This window comes from Meriones unguiculatus, chromosome 6, assembly GCF_030254825.1.
Source record: "Meriones unguiculatus strain TT.TT164.6M chromosome 6, Bangor_MerUng_6.1, whole genome shotgun sequence".
In the NCBI taxonomy this organism is placed as follows: domain Eukaryota; kingdom Metazoa; phylum Chordata; class Mammalia; order Rodentia; family Muridae; genus Meriones; species Meriones unguiculatus.
In genome coordinates, this window is record NC_083354.1 from 17,951,896 (window position 1) to 17,968,044 (window position 16,149).

The following is a 16,149-nucleotide window of genomic DNA, read 5'->3' on the forward strand; positions in this document are numbered from 1 at the left end:
TGTTTAAAATGCTGGACAAAGAAGCTAGATGTCGTATCTCAATCCTATAATACCAGTGCTCAAGAACTAGAGGCAAGATGAGCCTGCAATTTCAAGGTGAGAATGAACTGCATACTGAGAATTAAGCCAGCCTAGAAAAATCAATTAAAAAAAAAATGAGTCTTTATTAAAAAAAATATATATATATATGACATATTTATAATACTATCTCATTATTCTCTAAAGAGAAAAATAACAGCAAAAAAGGGAGTACTTTCAGTTCTATTTAAATATTGTCACAAAATCTAAGCACCAAAATTAAATAATAGAGGCACAGCATTTTGGCTTTGCTTCACTTTGTTTGCTCTGAAGGTTCTGAACCCATGTGCCAGGAAGAATGCTAACCCTGAGCCATGCCTATAGCAGCACCAACCATTCTGGTTTTGTTTACATATTGCACTTGGCTAAGTTGCTCAGGCTGGCCTCAAACAGCTGACATCAAACTTCCCCACATCAACTTCCCAAGCAGCCAAGACCACAGGCACAGCCTTTAAAAAGTTATCAAAGCTGGCCGTAAGACTAGGGCAGAAGGACTTGAAATCAGCCTCAACACTATTAACAAGGCTTTTGTCTTCAACAACACAACCCAAAATTTTACTTTTGAAAAATTCATCTCTGACTAAAAATAAATTTTCATGGGCTCAATCACAAGCATTACATGGAGGGGAAAGAAAAGTAAGGGAGAGCAGAAGAAAGCAGGTGAAAGGAAAGAGAAGTGAGGGTAGAGAAAAGAAAGAAGGGGGAGGGGAAGAGGAAGAAAAGGGAAGGCAGTAGAGAATGGAGAGAGAAGAATGAAAGAAGAAAAAAGGAACAGAAGAAGGAGAGGAAAGGGGAAGATAAGATTGGAATCAACTCACAGGATTTTCCTTAATTTTGTGAGGAGGAAGGGGTCAAACAGTGGCCCTTACGTGTGCTATATATAGACATGCTACCCACGTAAAATAACTCCAGACCCAGTGTCTTACAGTTTCTAAGTTACAGATTAATATTAGTTGATTTTCCAATAAATCACAAACTGAAAATAAGATCTTTTTTTCTGGTTCCCCCCAGCCCCTGTTTTGGCTTCCCCACACTGCCCAACTATCTTGCTTTGTAGACCTAGCTGGCCTTGAACTCATGCTTTTCTGCCTATGCCTCCAGAGTACCAGAATTACAGGTATGTGCCATCATACCTGTAATTTTATGGTATATTTTATATGACATCAACTTTATCTAAAAACTCACTTATACTTTTACTTCTTATGACCATCACCTACCCAAAAGGGCATAGTTTGCCTGGCAAGACAAGTGATCAAGAAAGTAAGAGAGCACTATAAACTGCCAGAAAAAATACTTTCGTTTGGTTACAATTAGAAGACTATGAAAAAAAATCCTAAAATTTAGTAACTTGGGTTGGTTTCCAGGTAAGTTAAGTATAAAAACGCCTCATTTATCTAATATAATAAAAATATTAAAAGCTTTTCTTTAAGCATATTCAAAATGTTATAACATTGAGCAAAAAAAAATCTTATTTACAAAAAAAAAAGGAAATTTTTGAATAGTTTGGCTTAATAATTGAGGACTGTCTTTAGTAATTACTAATGCAAAGATATAACAGCCTAGAAGACTGAATTATGTTAGCCTCTTTATGACTTCCCTCCCTATCTGTCTGTCTCACTTTGCTGTCAGATGAACTTCCTGTTGGGTTAAGTATGTGTCTTAAAAGCTGTGCCTTCCAGCAACTTTTTTAACTGGTAAGAGATATTACCAAGTGTCAAGAAAAACACATAAATTTTATGAAGAAAGGGCCTGGGGAATTTTTTCTTAGGTGACTTTATTATGTTGTTTTGAGCTAATGTGATCTCTATTGTCAGTTTCCTTTTATGTTTGTGTAAAACGCAGAAGTTACCACTAATTTCTTCCTTGGAAAATTGGAAAGTGGTAAAAATCACTGAGAAGTTTTTGAAAACTCTGACTGAATGTGGTGGTACATACCTACAGTCCTATCACTTAGGAGGGAGGGTATGAGGGAGAGTAGCTTCAGGCCAGCCTAGACTACATAGCAAGATATTGTCTCAAAAACAAACAAGAGGCTAAAACAACTAGCAACTCTTAACACTTGGAAGCACCAAGAGTCAAAGTGCCAGAGATCTCAGAAGTGCTACATTGCATAATTCACTATTAAACATCATATAAAGTAGTTCCATAGATAACTTCATTTTCAAAGATCACTGTCTGAAATGACTTGCTCTATCTCCTCAGGTTTTGTTTTGGAAAAAAAAAAAAATTGAGTTAGTTAATTAAAAAATTAAAAAACCCACAAAATTCCCTACATGCCTTGGGCACAGGATTATCAGGTTCAAAGACAGGCAGATGGGTGACTATGTAGAGCTCTCATCTCTTCCAGGCCTTTGCCTCTGCTGAATGTGGTGGTCAAGGCTATGAAAGGCTGGGCAGGAAGAATGTACACCAACGGCTAGGCACATCTTGAGTTTCTTTTGTTTTTGTGTTAAAAAGTTGGAAATTCATTAACAGGGTTTTATTTGAGGAATGGACATTAGGGAAAGGACTGTAGAAACCCAAATATGGATATGGGCTTCTCAAGAAACAGAGTCCCTCAGGTGGAGGTAATCAAAGAGACAGCCACTGAGTTCATGTCAGAGACAGTCCCTGTTCCCCTTACTAGGGAACCTGCTTGGACCCTGAGCTGCCATGGACTACATCTGTGCAGGGGTTCAAGGGTATCTCCATGAATGGTCCTTGGTTGAAGCATCAGTCTCAGAAAAGACCCCTGTGCCCAGATTTTTTGGTTCTGTTGCTCTCCCTAGAATGTCTTGTGATGAAGTACTGCGGTCACAGCCATCTGGGATCAGATGCCAATCTCTTCTCCCCTTTCTCATAGGTGCATGACTTCTGTCCAGAATTCATCACCAGGAACAAATCAAATTTGAACCAGGGACCAGAGAGCCAGTAGAATGCTTTGTCCATCCTTTATGGATCTCTAAGGAAAAGGGCCAATTGGCAGGCTTGATTAAGGATCAGAGAGTCTTCTAGAATTCTTGACACTCTAGACAGTCAAATGACAAGATATTCTTTCTCTGCTACTTTCTTCCCTCTCCTCAGGATCTACAAAATCTTTTCTGGAATATCTGCCTATATTTATTATATACACTCACTTGTGTAGAAATAGAAAAAAATCAAAGAAAATGTCATATGAAAGTCCAACTTACCATAAATATGTCCAGTGTAAATATGAGAGGTATCATAATCAAGTACTTTATTTGATGTTTCTACTTTAAATTCATCACTAAAAAGGGAAGTGTCCCTCTTCATTCGTAGGTTGAATTGTCTGCAAAATGGGACAGGAAAAGAAATTAAAAGGATCCAAATCTTAAATGATTTCTTTTAATGTTAAAAAAAATTTTTACAAAGCAAGGACTGTGTCACACAATTTGTCTATTTGGGGAATACAGTGAGTTCCAAACTAGGAAGGACTATTAAAAAAAGAGACCATGTATCAAAGCAAAACAATTAAATTATAAATTCTGTCCATTTTGTAGAATTGTTTTAAGGATTAGAGATTATAATGTAAAGTCAGCACATAAATGCTTGGCCTGCAGGAAATGTGGATAAATGGCAACAACCTGTCATTACTAACCCCCCTCCCCTTTTTTTTTTTTTTTTTTTTTTTTTTTCAAGACAGGGTTTCTCAATGATGTAGCCAGGGCTGTCCTAGGATTATCTCTGTAGACCAGGTTGGCCTTGAACTCACAGAGATCTGCCTGCCTCTGCCTGCTGGGATCAAAGGTGTGCACCAACACCACCCGGCATACTAAATTCTAAATAAGTATATTATTTATATTAAATACTAAATAAGTATATTATGCTTCCATAATTGCTACAGAAGTCTGCACATGATAGAATTTCTATTCCATTATCTTTATGACAAATATAACAACAAAAATGCTGTTACAATTTGTCTTCTCAAGCATGCTTTAAATAGTAGACCAGAATGTGTTTGAAACACATTACAAATTTGTACCAAAGTCACTATACTCATCTGTGACATGAATAAATTAGAACAGTATCACCTTAGGAAACTGATCAAAAGATTCAATGGCAGTGGCAGTGGCTTCTAGTACAAAAATTCCTCTTCTAGAATTCTTACCATGCTTGTACAAAATGAAATGACCGCCAGTACAACAGACTACAATAAACTGGCCTATGTCTCTAATTCCTATAACAAAGCCCTTAAAACTCTGGGATCTCTTAAATGACAGGAGTGTCCTCATCCCTATTCAATGGTCCACTACCAATCACACCAAAATCTATGAAGAAGTGAAGGAACATGGAACTCCCACACAGCCTCAGGGTAAACCAATCAGGGACTATTTAATGTTTTTATAGAGTTTAATATCTACTCTGCAATCCCTGATCTCTGGGGCTAGAATTCCAGCCCTCAGTCACTATGGGGGAGGGGGGTGTCCTGTTTTCAGTCACAGACAGTGAACTTGGTGAGCATCCACCGGTGTATAACACATGGAAGCACTGCAAAGGTGATACATCAAGAAAGGGCATGGAGGGGCTGGAGAGATGGCTCAGAGGTTAAGAACATTCACTGTTCTTCCAAAGGTCCTGAGCTCAATTCCCAGCAACCACATGGTGGCTCAAAACCATCTATAGTAAGATCTGGTGTGAATGCAGAATGTTGTATAATTAAATCTTTAAAAGAAAAAGAAAGAAAAGAAAGAAAAGAAAGAAAAGAAAGAAAGGAAAGAAAGAAAGAAAGAAAGAAAGAAAGAAAGAAAGAAAGAAAGAAAGAAAGAAAGAAAGAAAGGGCATGGAAGCGTGGTGCTCCCATCTGTCCTTTGCATTTCTTCCATTTTCCTGTTCCCAAGTTGTATCCTTTATAATAAGCAAGACAATGCCACCAGTAAAACCTCAAAATGACAGGATGGGTAGCATCTTGTTGAGACATTGGCCAAGGGGGCCCAAAAGGCCCTCTATTTTATCCTCATCACCACAGAAATGTGAAGAACAACAACAACAAGAAAAAGAACAAGAAGAAAAACAAGAACAAGAGCAACAAGAACAAGAAAAGGAACAACAAGAAGAAACAAGTAAACAAAAAGCTTAAATAACAATGGGACTGCAGCAATGGTTTACTGGTCAAGAGCACTGGTTGCTCTTCCAAGTGACCTAGGTTCAATCCCTAGCACTCACGTGGCGGCTCACAACCACCGGTAACTCCAGTCCCAAGGGATGCTCCTTTTCTGGCCTCTGAGGGCACTGCATGAATATGGTATGCAGACAAAACACCCGTAAACACAAACTAATGTAGGAAGAATAGGAATTAAAAAAGAGGCGCAGCCAAACCTATAATCCCAGCATTTGGAGAGGCAGAGGCAGGTGGATGTCTGTGAGCTAGGGACCAGCCTGGTCTACAAAGCGAGTCCACAACAGCCAAGGCTACACAAAGAAACACTGTCTCAGAAAAAAAAAAAAGAAGAATTGGAGGAGGAGAAGAAGGAAGAAGTAGTGGTAGGGGTGGGCGTGGTGAAAGAAGAAATAATGACACAAGGCACCAGACATGATGGCTGTATAACATGTTCCAGGCTTGGTCTATATAGAGAAATGTCATCATACCTGTGCCCCTACCTCCAAACTGTAAAAATCATGAACTAAATAAGAGAAGAAGTCCAGTCAAGATCCAGTACCTCAATAGTGGTAGAGCACTTGTCCAGCATGTCTAAAGCCTTTGGTCTAATCCCCAGAAGCAAAGCAGGCTGGGAGGGCAGACCAGACTCCAAGTGATGACAGCTGGGTGTGGTGGCACATATCTTTTAATCCCAGCACCTGGGAGGCACATTAGGCAGACCTCTGTGATAGCAAGGACAGCCTGATCTACATATAAAGTTCCAGGCCAGCCTGTGTCACACAGTGAAACCGATCAGGAAAAAAAAAAAAAGAAAGAAAGAGAAAGAAAGAAAGAAAGAAAGAAAGAAAGAAAGAAAGAAAGAAAGAAAGAAAGAAAAGAAAGAGGGAGGGGGAAAGAAAGAAAAAGGAACAAAGAGAAAAACAAAGAGGAAGAAAAAGAAAGGAGAAAGGGATGCTGAAACTAGAAGAAAATTTTACTGTGTATGTATTATAAACACATTCAAGAATTAGAGCAGTGGTTCTCAACCCTCCTAATGCTGTGCCCCTTTAATACAGTTCCTTATGCTGTGATGACCCCAACCATAAAATTATTTCATTGCTACCTTATAACTATAATTTTGCTAGTTATAAATCGTGATGTAAACATCCGATATGTAGGATACCCTACATATGTGAGTACATATGGATACCCTATATGTGAGTACTGGGAAAGGGTCATTTCCCCCACCTAAAGGGATTGTGACCCACAGGTTGAGAACCACTGAATTTGTGAGATCGTGTTAGCATAATTAGGAGAAAACAAGCTATAAGAAAAAGGACAAGAAGAAAATGGCAATGTAAAACATTGATAATGTGGTTTCAATGAGAAATGTGCCTCCTTCCCCCAACTTCTATGGTGGTGCTACTATTTTGGAGGAATGGAATCTTTGGGTTGTAGGGCATCGTCATTGAGGGGCAAGCTCTCTGCTTCCTGGTCTTCAGAGGTATAAGCAAGCAACCTGGCATTCCTGCCATCACTTGTCATGTGCTACTCTTACTGCTGTGTCTTCCCTGACCTGATGGACTGTGCTGTCAAACCATGAATCCAGAGACAGCCTCCTCCCTTAAGCTGTTTCTGAGCAACCAGAGAAGTACCTTAATAAAAATAATTCATGATCAATTTGGTTTATTCAAGAATAAGGTAGATTTATATTTTTAACCCACCGTATTCAAAGGGGAGAAAAACCACACAATCATATTACTTGCAGAAAAAGCAACTGAAATTTTCAGCACCCAATCAAGATAAATTTTTTTTAGCAAACAAGGAAGTCAGAACTTCCTTAACCTAACAAAATATCTCCAATATATTTTAGTATCAAAGACCAATCATTTCTTCTCTAAGGTAGGAATAAGAAGATATTTGCACTTGCTAGTTCTCTTCAACATTGAATGAAAGTCAGTGTTAGCACAATAACTCAATGTATAAACAAATAAATAAGCATGCCTTTATTTGTAGATGACATAAAATCTATGTAGAAAATCCTAAAAAAAGTGCTGGACACTAATAGAAACAGTGAACATACCAGAGTCACAGAACACAGAACTAGCATACAAAGACCAAAACAAACTCCACCAGCCTGTTTTTATATCTAGCAGCAAGGACCTGAAAGATGAAATTTAAGAAACAATCCTAATTAGCGTGTATTATGTGTATGTGTGTGTATCTGTCTTTTTTTTTTCAATGGAGGTTTTGTTTTTATTAGTCTCATTATTATAGCCCCGGCTAGCCTTGAAATCAAGCAATTCACTTGCCACTCCCTCCCAAGTGCTGAGGAATTCAAGATGTATGTGTCACCATTCTCAATTAAAATAGTACATTTTAAAATGTTAAATACTCAAAAAAAATGTTAAATACTCTTTATTTGATATCATATATAAACCACAGTAAGAGCCTTTCAGTAATAAAGGGCAGCGTCCTTGACATAGGAAATTCTAATTAAATCAGCATTGTCAAGAATAGACAGTTGCTTCCTGTAACAGGCCAGAGAACACAAATTGAAACACAGGTCAGTCTTGTTTCTGAGACAGTGATAGAATTCTACCAGTGTTTAAAGATACTTACGGCCAGTTATATAAATCTAAGTCTAAAAACAGTGGTCTGAATTTTGGTGCAGCATTAACTATGGTACACATTACAAGCCTGAGTCATCTGTTTTGTAACATTTAGGCAGTGGATCACTCATTTAGTAGTTTCTGCCCTTTCTCCTTCTTAATCCCCATGAAAATCATTTTTGTTTCAGGGATGTACTTTTGGGATACTCCCTCAGAGTATCCTCTCCCAAGGTGATGCCTCTGTTCTTGCTGGCATCGGTGTAAGAGACTCCCGCAGCATAACCTGTCTTCTACCCAAAATGACTATGAAGATATGGTCCAATTTTATGCTTTCCTCCCTTTTCTACAGTATGGCACTGGCACTCTTTTTGTTTTGTCTTGTTTTGTTTTGTTTTTTGAGACAGGGTTTCTCTGTGTAATCCTGGCTATCCTGGACTCACTTTGTAGACCAGGCTGACCTCGAATTCACAGAGATCCTCTAGTCTCTGCCTCCCAAAGTGCTGGAATTGCAGGCATGCACCACTGCTCCTGGCTCACTGGGCACAATTCTGAACAAAAATCTCCTTGACCTTTTCAACATCACACATTTTAATTCACTCCCAGGTCAACACCACAAATGCTACAACCCAAAGACAGACATTCCACTCTTTGTACTATAACACTTTTAAAAGTACTTAGGAGCAAATTCAACAAAATGATGTCTCTACACAAAGGCTATTTAGGAAAAAAAATGTTCAAAGAAACCAAGGAAGACTTAAATAAATGGAGGTACCAGGTTCAAAATTTGAAGACTAGTGTTTGTTGTTGGGCTGGGTGTACAGTGTGGTAGAACTCGTGTTTAGCACATAGTAGGCTTAGGACATGAGGTCCTGAGTTCAAGACTAGCACTCTTTCCAAAAAGCTATCAACTTTTCAAACCGTCTAAAGATACAGCAGCCTCTATCAAAATAGCAAGTTTTGCTGTAGATACTAACAAGGCAGCTCTAACATTGATAGGAATGCAAAGGACTTAGACCAACAAAGCAATTTCTAGAAGAAAACAAAAAGTCATAATCTCCCCAAACAGAACCACCAACTAGGACCAAGTATTCAAATACATAAACCTATGGAAGACATTTCTCATTAAATCGACAACGAATTCAAGAGAGATGCCTGATATCTCCAGATGTTCGTTTCCTCTTTCTTCTTACAAAGATGTGTGAAATAGTCACTCCATCTACATTTTCTTCCCATTACTATTGTGAGAATGAACATGAGTAACACATATGATGTGCATATGTAAAGGTTTTAGCTTAAAATTTTACATGCTAATTTTAAAACAAAAATAAAAAAGATAAGTTGCCAATATGAGCATCAAGTATTATGGGTTGATTATAAAGTTTGCTTTCACTAGTATGCTTTTTATTGCTTTATATCATTTATTTGCGTATGTGAGAGAGAGAAAGAACACATGTACCACAGAAGAAAGTTTTGAGAGTCTGTTCTCTCCCTATACCATATGGGTCCCAGAGACTGAACTCAGGCCACCAGGCTTGGCAGCAAGTGTCTTTACTGAGCCATCTTACTAGTATGCCAGCATATTTTTTAAAAACAGAAAAGTCCTTTTCTCAGGTCACCTTTTAGAACCTCAATATGCATAACACATACACACACAAACAAATAATAAGCAGAAGAGTTTTGAGGAAGATAAAATCAGCTCTGTGCACCCCAGGCATCATCCATGAGAATTCTAGGGCTTTACAGACTGAAGAAAAAAGAAAAAGATAAAAACAACCACAAATTAAACAGAAAAATGTAAGTTTAATAGTTTCACAAGTCAAAAAGAAGAGTAACATAAATATCACATAAATAAAACAAAGTCTAAATCTGAATCAGTCTTTAACTAGCCAGCCAATGACCTCACCATACCAAGCTCCCCTGCTTAGCATGTACGAAGAAGCCCAAATGGTTGAACGTAGGCCTTCTGGTAAAAACCAAAATCAAAGGACTGACTGAAAAAGCAAAACCAATGGTGGGAACCTAAAAGAAGCATATCAAAAAATGTCATTAATATTGAATGTTAGAATGTCATTCAGTGTCAATCTGGGCAAAAAAACCAATGTTAGCAATCAGGCATTTCCACCCGCCTGCTCTCAGGGACCTGCCAGCAGCTTATGTCATCACCCACCGCCTCCAGGAACTGACAGGTGCAACTCATAAAAGGCTCAGGCCACCCCAGATCTCTCTCTCTCTCTCCCATTCCTCTCCGTCTGTCTCACTCACACTCTCTATCCCTCGTTGTCTTATTCATTCTCTGTCTCTCTCTGTGTATCTGTATCTGTCTCTGTCTCTGTCTCTGTCTCTGGTCCCCCTCCTAGACAGCCTTTCGCTCTCCCCAATAAACCCCTTACACTATTGTGTGCATAGTTTTTAGCAGCATACCCAGGCAAAGGCATGTCAAAGGTACCCCACCTTCACCACATTTATTCCATCAACCACCAAGGGCCTTCAAGATAAAGAAAATAGAAGAGCTACTCAAACAAGTAAGAGTATGTTCTCTGTGAAATTATAAAACAAACAAAAAACAAACAAACAAATATTCAGGGTCAATAAAATATATACATAGAACCCCTTTACCAGAGGCAAGCTAAATACTTTTTTTTTTTACACCATACAATAAGGAAGATTATCCAAATCAAAAGTAACTGGGTCCCTGAATCACCACAGAATTAATAGAGATAGTTCCTCCTACACTGGCCCATTAGGTTTGCACAATCAAATCTTGAGTTCGACCCCCAGAATCTATATAACAAGAAAAGGCTGGGCCTGATGATGCATGCTTATGATCCCAGCACTGGAATCAGAGACAGGAGAATCCCTTGGGATTCTTGGTCAACCAGTTTAACCTACTTGGCAAGTTCTAAACCAGCAAGTAACATGCCTTGAAAAAGATTTAGGCTGCACCTGAGGAACAAAATCCAAGGCTGTCTTCTCACTTCTATATTGATGCTCACAAACATGGATACACAAATGTGTACACCAACAAACACACAAACACAAAAGAAGTATAGCCCTTAGAAAACTGAGATAATATTACACTTGTTAAAGGGCAACCTCGACTACAAGGTGAGTTCCAGACCAGCTCATGCTACATAGTAAGTTCCAGGTAGGAGGCATAGGCAGAAGGATTACCAGTAGTTCAAGGCCAAACTTTGTTTCTTAAAAAAATAAAAATAAAGGAATGGCCAACTTGACACCCACCCAATCCATAGGAGACCCAATCCCTGACCCTATTAATGATACTCTACTATCCTTGCTGACAGGAATCTAGAGAAGCTTCATCCAGCAGATAATGGAAACAGATGCAGAGACCCACAGCCAAACATTAGGTAGAACTCAGGTAGTCTTGAGAAAGTTAGGAGAAGGACTGAGGGAGCTGAAGGGGTCAAAAATACCACAAGAAGACCTACATAGCCAGCTAACCTGGTCCATGGGGGTTCATAGAGACTGAACTACCAACCAAAGAACATGCATGGACTGGTCCTAGGACCCTACACATATGAAATTGATGGGTTATACTTGGTCCTCATATGAGTCCCCCAACACTTGGATAAGGCTATCTCTGATTTGGACTCTGTTGCCTGCTTCTGGATCCTGTTTCCCTAGCAGGGCTGCCTTGTCTTGCTTCAGTAAAAGAAGAGGCACTTAGCCCTGATGCGACTTGATGTCCAAGGTTGGTTGGTACTAGGAGTGGTGGGGTACGAGGGGAAAGGGTGGGAAGATGGGACTGGAAGGAGGGGAAAGAGTGGGGTTGCAACTGGGATGTAAAATGAACAAATAAGTAAGTAAATGAAGAAAAATAAATTTTAAAAAGAGCTGGTGAGAAGATTCATATACAGGTAAGGGTTCTTAAAACACAAATCTTACTAAAACCTGAATTTGATCTTCAAAACTAATATAAAAGTGAAAGGAAAAGAACTCCGTAAGAGTTGTCCTCTTACCTTCATATACATGTGCAGACACACTTGTGTGCACACACATACACACACACAAACACAACGCATAAATAAATGCTTTAAAAGGAAGGGGGCTTCTACTACCCAACTCACTATTGTGCCTTATTAGGCAGAAATAGAGTCCAAGACACATCCAAACTAAGCTATAGATATTACATCACAGAATACAGAACAGCAGAACCCAGACTTTAAAAATGATTAAACTTGTATTTTACAAACCACATCAACTAAATTCCTCAGGAAATTATAGCACATTGGTATTATAGAAGCCTAAAATGCACGGTAGTCAAGTCATGGATACATGATATTTAAGGCAGGGCTGTATGATAGTTATAGCAGGATGCAACATGTCACTGGCTAGCATTTAAAAGGAATATAGGAAAAGAGTTCCTGGTACATTATACAGTATTACATGAAGACAAGAATTGAGAAACACAAATTATCTGAAATTATTTAAAAACCTTATGTCTTATGATATATCTGCCCTTTCTGTATATTCTGAATATTTCTGTATTACTTCCTTCCCTCTTCTCCCCACCTTCGTTGCCTCAGTATAACTATTATCCACATAAAAACCTAAGTAAGATTTAGGATCTATACCTCAAATTCACAGGAAAGACATACACATGTGGACATAATAAAAAAAAAGTAACCAAATAAAGAAAAATCATAACTTATATAAATATAGAATTAATTAAGCAATCCCACTTATCTAAATGAAGCTATTTCAGAAATCCAGAAAATGTGTTATTCTAAGCAAATTATTTTTGATATATTTTACCTTAGTACCTATTTGAAATATTCTTTTAAAATACCTTGTTCAAGAACTGTAATACTGGCTTAAATCACACTTTCTACAAACTTTTAACTCTATTTCAAGAGCAATACTTTTTTGTAGAATTCTTAAATTTGGGTTTAGAATCCAGGCAGAGCACACCTGTAATCTTGCACTTTGGAGGCTAAGGAAGGAGAACTGCCATAAGCTGAAGGCCAGCATGGTCTACATCATCAGTTCTAGGCCACCCTGAGATGCAGTGAGACCAGTCTCAAAAAACCTCAAAGATGTGGACTGAGTATATAAGTCAGTTGGTAAAGTGTTTGCCTAGCATACACAAAGCCCTGGGTTCAAGCTCCAACACTGCATAAACCAGGTATGGTGTTATACTCGAGTAACCCAACAATGGGGACATGGTGGCGGAAGGAAGGAAGGAAGGGAGGGAGGGAGAGAGGGAGGGAGGGAGGGAGGGAGGGAGGGAGGGAGGGAGGGAGGGAGGGAGGGAAAGAAAGAAAGAAAGAAAGAAAGAAAGAAAGAAAGAAAGAAAGAAAGAAAAGATAGATAGATTTAGGCTTGAAAACACACACAAACACACACACACGTGTTTTATTTTGGTTTGTTTTCTTTAGAACAGGATCTCTCTAAATATCGCTGGCTGTCATTGAACTCCCTATGTAGACCAGGCTGGCCTCAAACTCAGAGACCCACCTACCTCTGCCTCCTGAGTGCTGGGATTAAAAGAGTGCACCACCATGCCTATGCTTGGCCTGAAAAAAGAAACCTTAATATTGAACAAAGTTGAAAGTTTATTCATATGCTTGCTTAGTTATAAAAGAAATACAAAGAGGACTTTAATACTTGAACACACAGAGTCTGGGAAACTTCTCAAAATTTAAGTCATAATTGTCTAATTATAATGCTGTACAAGCACATTCATTATGTTTCTGAGCTAATTTTCCTGTATTCAACATGTTCAAAAACTGACTTAAGTAGATTTAGCTGGTTTTGAGGGACTGGGCCCTGGTTTGTGAATAAGACAAACAAACTCTTACTGATATTTTTAAAAGGTTGAAAAATAGGTAAGTATTCTAACCACAATGCATATGACAATCAAATTTTATAGATGTGACTATAGTTAAGGGTAACCCAAAGTTTTCATTATAGTGTACTCACTAACAAACACAAATATACAAGAAATCATTTGTGAGCCAGGCACAGTGGCACACACCTTTAATCCCAGCACTCAGGGAGGCAGAGGCAGGTGGATCTCTGTGAGTTATAGAGGCTAGCTTGGTATACAAAGCGAGTCCAGGGCAGCCAAGGCTACACAAAGAAACCCTGTCTTGAAAAACCAAAATAAATAAATAAATAAATAAGTATCATTTGTAAAAATTAAATGCAAGTTATTCTTTAATCCCCGAATTAATAATCTACACACAGATACATGTCCTATTGGTATACTTAGCTAGTATTTCAATTTGTTTCTTGAGACAGGATCTTGTTATGTAGACTACATTGTTCTAGAACATGAGATCCTCCTGCCTGAGCCTCTCAAGTACTGGGGATGGATTATAGTCATGCACCATCACATCTGTGTTTAGTATTTTTTAAAGACAGAGGAATATTTCTAGTAAGAAATCTATAATTTCTTAGACAATTTCATCACTTTGTATTTCCTACTTCAAACAGAGGGAGAAGTAACATCATCAAACTATCACCTCAACAGGAAGCCCTCCCTCTATAAGTTTCCATAGTATCGCATCTCTAAAATACCACAGCAAGCTTTCCTTCTTCACAATGACTTCCAACACTTACTGTTTCTTTTAGTTCTATGTTTATGTTTCTATCATCCTGGGCTTAAATGAGGTCACTTTTTTAATTAATTTATTTTTTATTTATTATAATTTATTCACTTTGTATCCTAGCTGTGAGCTCCCTTCCTCATCCCCTCCCAATTCCACCCTAACCTCCCTCTTCTCCTCCCATGCCCCTCCCCCAGTCCACTGATAGGGGAAGTCCTCCTCCCCTTCCATCTGACCCTGGCCTATCAGGTCTGCATTATCTTCCTCTGTGGCCTGGTAAGGCTGCTCCCCCCTCAGCCAACAACCAAATTATTTTGTGAATGACTGTATACCTACATGGTTACTCATGAAGTGCTTCTTTCTTATTCACATGCACATAAAAGAACTACGGATTTGATTTGTCAAATATAAAATTCATAATTTAAATAATAAAAATCTACCTATACAACAATGTGGCGTCCAAACCAGAGGCAGCTGACACCTCACCTTCTGATAGTAAGGAATACAATAGTAAGTACATTTGGGGACAAAGTAGTGAGTTTAATTTTGAGAGGTAACTAAAGTTAGAAAAGCTAATGACATTATTATTTTATGGTGTTAATAAAGAATAGGTAATTTTAATAATACCTTAAACTGAGTCATAAAATTTTATTTAGTGTGGTAAACTGCTGGCCCTAATTTTTTTAATGTAAAGAAACAAATCAATTTATTAGAGTATTAACATCTTTCCAAAGCGTCTAGATCATATATGTAATGTACTGAGCAATACTGAATAACAAGGTGCTTGCCTGTGAAGAAAAAAAAAACACATATATAGAAAACGGGCAGGACTAAGGAGATAGCTCAGTGGTTAAGAGCAATGGCTACTCTTGAAGAGAACACAGATCAATTCCCAGCACCCACACAGCAGTTCACAAATGCCTGTAACTCCAGTTCCAGGAATTCAATGCCTAGTTCTGACCTCCATGGGTCCCAGGCACAAACACAAAAGCAGGCCAAATAACTATATACATAAAATAATTTTTAAAAAGAAAAGAAAAATAGGCATGAAATACATAAAAAGGAAGAGAGCACAAATCAAATATCAATGAAACCATGAGGAACTTAAAAGTTCTAAGAGGCAGAAACTGAATTGCACATTAAAAGATTATCCAAATGCAAGATAAATGTCACAAAGAACAAACTGTATATGCACCTCAGATAAACAGAAGACCATTGTGACTGGGGAAAAAACAAACAAAAAAAAAAAAAAAGAAAAGAAAACAACCTTGAGGCTAGCTTAGACTAACAGGCTATGACTGGTTTACAGAAAAAGTTCAGAGGCATATTTAAAAATCTGGCTAAAACTTGTGAATGGAAGGTTTCAAAGCATGCAAGCAGAAAGCTGACATGAAAAAGAAAACATCAGGGGCTCAGCAGAGTGTTTGTCAGCAGGTACAAGGTACTCTGGATGCTATACCCTCACCAGGAAGGAGAGGACAGTGGCATTTCGCTAAGAGCCACATTGTAGCTATATACAGAATAATATTAATGACAACAGGTTGGGAGGAATTAGGTAACTTGGGTTTCAATCAAGGCTACAGCATTACAGTAAGCTCAAAATGTAATTATAGCAAGCAATATAGAATGCTTGACCAAGAGCACAAAAGAAAAAAAAATGCAGCTTTTAGCCATCCCAAGTTTGGTTAAAAGTTATTTTTAGGCAAGTCTGCCTAAGTTACTTAACTTCCCTGAGCCTATGTTTCCTCAGCTTACAGACATGGTTACCTTTGTCTAAGTGTATATTGGTTATTTCTGTCAACTTGCCACA

The 16,149-nt window shown here is 38.2% G+C and overlaps 1 protein-coding gene across 1 annotated transcript in view; it reads right to left on the reverse strand.

The window, feature by feature from the left end:
* The window catches only part of Adam10 (ADAM metallopeptidase domain 10), a 95,317-nt gene that overhangs the window by 53,963 nt on the left and 25,205 nt on the right, over nt 1-16,149 (reverse strand). Inside the window, exon 3 of the mRNA XM_021657435.2 lies at nt 3,249-3,367. Within this exon, the coding sequence (XP_021513110.1) occupies nt 3,249-3,367 (119 nt within the window). The remainder of the gene's footprint in view (nt 1-3,248; nt 3,368-16,149) is intronic.